The sequence below is a fragment of the Lipotes vexillifer genome, unplaced genomic scaffold (genome assembly GCF_000442215.2).
Source record: "Lipotes vexillifer unplaced genomic scaffold, Lipotes_vexillifer_v1.1 scaffold186, whole genome shotgun sequence".
NCBI classification, from domain to species: Eukaryota; Metazoa; Chordata; class Mammalia; order Artiodactyla; family Lipotidae; genus Lipotes; species Lipotes vexillifer.
Genome location: NW_006774248.1, coordinates 228,681 through 232,817, shown reverse-complemented (window position 1 = coordinate 232,817; position 4,137 = coordinate 228,681). Strand labels below are relative to the sequence as shown.

General features: G+C 37.1%; 1 protein-coding gene across 1 annotated transcript in view; it reads right to left on the bottom strand.

Moving 5' to 3' along the window:
- Window positions 1–4,137, bottom strand: part of TTLL7 (tubulin tyrosine ligase like 7) — a 115,407-nt gene that overhangs the window by 88,532 nt on the left and 22,738 nt on the right. The window contains exon 2 of the mRNA XM_007449047.1: window positions 8–92. Coding sequence (XP_007449109.1) covers window positions 8–92 — 85 coding nt within the window. The remainder of the gene's footprint in view (window positions 1–7; window positions 93–4,137) is intronic.

The following is a 4,137-nucleotide window of genomic DNA, read 5'->3' as shown; positions in this document are numbered from 1 at the left end:
CTGCTGAACAGCTGAATCACACCATATAAGGTTACTTGTTTCATCCTCATCTGGCGTTTTCATAAATCCCATTTCATCTATTACTAAACGAACTGCAAGTAAACAGTTAAGTTAAACCAAAATTAAAATACTTCTGAAATACATTCATTATGAAAATCTTTTTTGATATATATCAATTTTAGCTTACAGTATTTCACTTGTAAAATTTCCATTAGTTATAGCATAACCTTATCTTTAGCTACAACAATTTAATGCCAAATTATACTCAATAGCAACAGAGAACTGTTTTTAAGTGGCATCCAAAATCCTTAGTTTCAATTTTCTGAGATTTAACAGGTACACAACACTATTAAAGAGTTTAGTGATTATTCATAGCATAGTGAAAATACACACACAGCTGACAACACCTCTACTCAGGAAAATGTACTTTTATGGCTTTTTCATGACCTTGGGTTAGGTACAAAAGGGAAAAGATAAAAATAGCCCCAATCATTAGACCTATCCTGTATTTTCCACCTCCCTAGTTCAAATTATTTTTAGCAGTTAAAACCAAGTCAGCTATATTGACACAGGATACAAAATAATGAAGCAGAATTACAGTAGAGATTTGGAAACTCTGGCCCTCCTATCTGCTCCCAACCCTCTAATCCTATGGAAAAAAATTCATGCTAAGAGAAAATCTTGTTTTTTAGACTTCACAATCAACACATTGATATCACAATTATACAATTAACATACTGACATTTTTCTTCCAATGAGGTTCAAATTTAGAATAAAGATCAGCAAATACTTAGGATAAATTTAGGTTCCAACAGAATTTGGAGTCTTAATAGAATGGTGTAACAAATTAGCAGCACTTTGATGTTTATTTTTAAACATTTTCTTTTACTGCCCTATATATGGGGAGATACGGTAAAAAGGGATTAATTGTCTGAATGTACTTGGCTCAAGTATGAAACTGATGACCAGACACCCGCTGGTCTCAAGTCCTAGGGACTCTTGATTTCTTTTTGGCTGAGGAGAAAGAATGGGCTTTTTATGCAATAATGCCTAGAACACAGGCATAATAAAAGAAGAGGACAGTGACTGGAGACGGATGAGGTCGGGGAAGGGATTGTTGAGGTGAAGTTGCTTTTATCCATGAGAAGCTTGATAAAACGTGGGGTTATTCTGAAGACCTATGTGACAACGTACAGTACAAGAATTGGGGGAAAGGGCTGTTCCTCTCTCTGCCGCAGACCACCATGCAGTGTTGGCATCCTGAGGACCCTAGAGCTTCTGTATCATCTAGAGCTCGTGGGGAGGGCAAGGACCGTAGTGACACAGCCTAGGAGAGTTCTTTCACTGGCTCACAAGCAGAAAACAATGACAAGGCCAGTACCGCAGCTCAGGGGCAGACCCATTTCTGAGTGCATGGAAGTCATTGACCTGGGCCTCTCAGAAATAACTGGGAAACCCCTGAGGAGAGAAATGGAACTGGTGGAAGTTATGGACGGAGGGAGTATAATGAGCTACTAAAATGTGGGTATTAATGTACACATGAGCTGGTGAGGCTGGGAACATTCAGGGTACATAACAATGGTGGAAAAGATCCATTCTTTCTTTAGATTCTGAAAGTCAAATTTGTAAGGTCGGTCATATATAAATCTCTCTTATTATGAAATTCAAAGCTTGGAGAGCTGACAAAGTTGAACTTCAAAGAAAAGTACAATGTAGGGTATTAAACTGTCACTTTTTTTTCCAGCTAAGCTATTTAATCATATTTTTGTTTGAATTGAAGTTTCAGAAATCAACTGGCATCTTTTTAAGTATACCATCCTCCACTGCATAGAAAAGAACTTTCTTTAACATGTCAGTTTCAAATAGAAGGCTGTTGGCAGCCAAAGCCTAAATCCGTGCTTTTAAATGTTGGTCTTTTAGGAGCTCTCTTTACAAAAAGAAGTGAAGTAATTGCCTCAATATTGAATTTCTACCAAACCAAACTCCCCACTGGTAAAATAGAGATAATCACACCAACCATTTTTCTCACATTTCCCCTTGCATAATTAAGTACCCCCTTCTCCAATCTGTCTTGTCCCCATTTAATGAAAATTACCAAAAATACATTCCTCACAAATTTGTCCTACTTTTTTTTTAACTTGACCCATAGAGCTTTCAGAGGCTGTTCAGGAGTTTTAAAAATAGGAATCCATGGAACAACTCTCTGAATTTTAGATACAGAGGACACCTTAATGTTCCTCAATTTAAATTTCAATTCATATTTTATTTAGGTAGTATGATAGAGTAAAAAGAACACTAAATTTGGAAGCAAATTAATTCAGATTCAAGTTCTACTTTTGCCATCTGTACGATCTTGAGTAAGATGCTAACTCTCAGTGAGCTTCAGTTTCTTCAACTGTGCTAAGGGGCATTTTAAAAAGTAATAATTAAAATTTCATAATGTATTAATTATAGGACTAGTGTGAGAATGTAGTTCACCATTCCACAACGTGTCTCCAAGAGGAATTATGGGAGAAATTTCTCTCAAGACTCGGAATTAGAAAAAAATTGCATTTCTCTTGAATAACCAGTATGGTTTTATCTTCTGGGCACTGTGTATTCTATAGATGATTATGTTTCAATTATTTGCTTTGCTTGCTAGGAAGCTCAGAGTCAAACCCATGCACATCTCTAACTATACAAGATTTCACTGAATGCAGTTTGTATTCTGATCAGCCACAAGATTCATCCTATTTTACTGTTTTTATTTTTCCTTATTTATTTTCTTATGGCTGTTAGCCACTTCAAATTCACTATTAGAGTGAGGAAAGTCAGGGAAAAGGACAACAAGGGAGTAATGCAGCCTATTTGACAGGGTTACTGGAAGATTAAATGAGGTAATTCATGTGAAAATATTTGGTCCAGGGTTATAAAAGAATTAATATTAAGACTAATAGTGATCAAAGTATTCTACATGAGAAAACAGACAACACAAGTGTCCTGACTATGGATTAATTATCTTTCTATTATATAATTCAACCTGTCAAAGGAGCAGTAATTAAATTACAAGAAGTAATCTGTTGCATATCACAAGGTTAAATAAGGGAAAGCAAGGTAACACTTTCTCCTGGACACACAGCCAATTGTCTCTTTCCCTCCCCTATACTTAGCTTTGTATTCTCCCAGCAGTCCCTTGTCCAAGTCTCCAAGCCTGATCTAGCCAGGGCTTTTGCTAAACACAACTGAGCAGGCTCAGCAAAGAGGTCTGGAATCAGTGTAAAGAAGGCTAATGCAACTTCAGCCCTTAGAAGTGAGAGGGAACTACAGTTAAAAACACTCTCCTTTAGATCAAGTTGCTTATAAACCCCACCAGGACCTTAAAAGCAAACAGGAGGATAAGTTGACACCGCCCATTAGTCACCTTGACAACGGTTACTCTTGTTTTTTCACTTTAGAAAATATGCTACAAATAATTCACATCTCACCCTCCCACACTAACTCGCCCAAAGTTTTTTCCTCTGAGGAACACTTGTTGAAATAGAGTATTAGAGGACCTTGATTCCTATGAAATATTCCATTGATCCCTGATGACCTCTGGTGAATTACTGTAAGTGGAAACACGACCCTCAAAGGTTAATAAGAGTAAGAATAATTAACATCCTTGAGATTCACATGGTTTCCTCAACTCTTTTAATGCAAAATTATTTTTTAAAAAGAGGAAGATTTTTTGAGTACTTGTAGTAGTAATGAGTTTCTCAGTGCTGGGCAAAAGTATCTTAATTTAAAGTAATTAATTCTTACCTATTCTCTCCACTGCAGATACTGCTTACATATAAAAACTAAAATTCTATTAATAAAAGGCAACAGTATCATCAAAATAATTTTTAAAGCATAGAGAGAAATATATTCTTACTCTACTGCCAGGGTTCTCATTGTTTAATATAAATCTCAAATTCTGCATTTTTCATTTTACATTTTTAATCTGTTTTAAAAATGATTTACAGGGCTTCCCTGGTGGCGTGGTGGTTGAGAGTCCGCCTGCTGATGCAGGGGACACGGGTTCGTGCCCGGTCCGGGAGGATCCCACATGCCACGGAGCGGCTGGGCCCGTGAGCCATGGCCGCTGAGCCTGCACGTCCAGAGCCTGTGCTCCGCAAC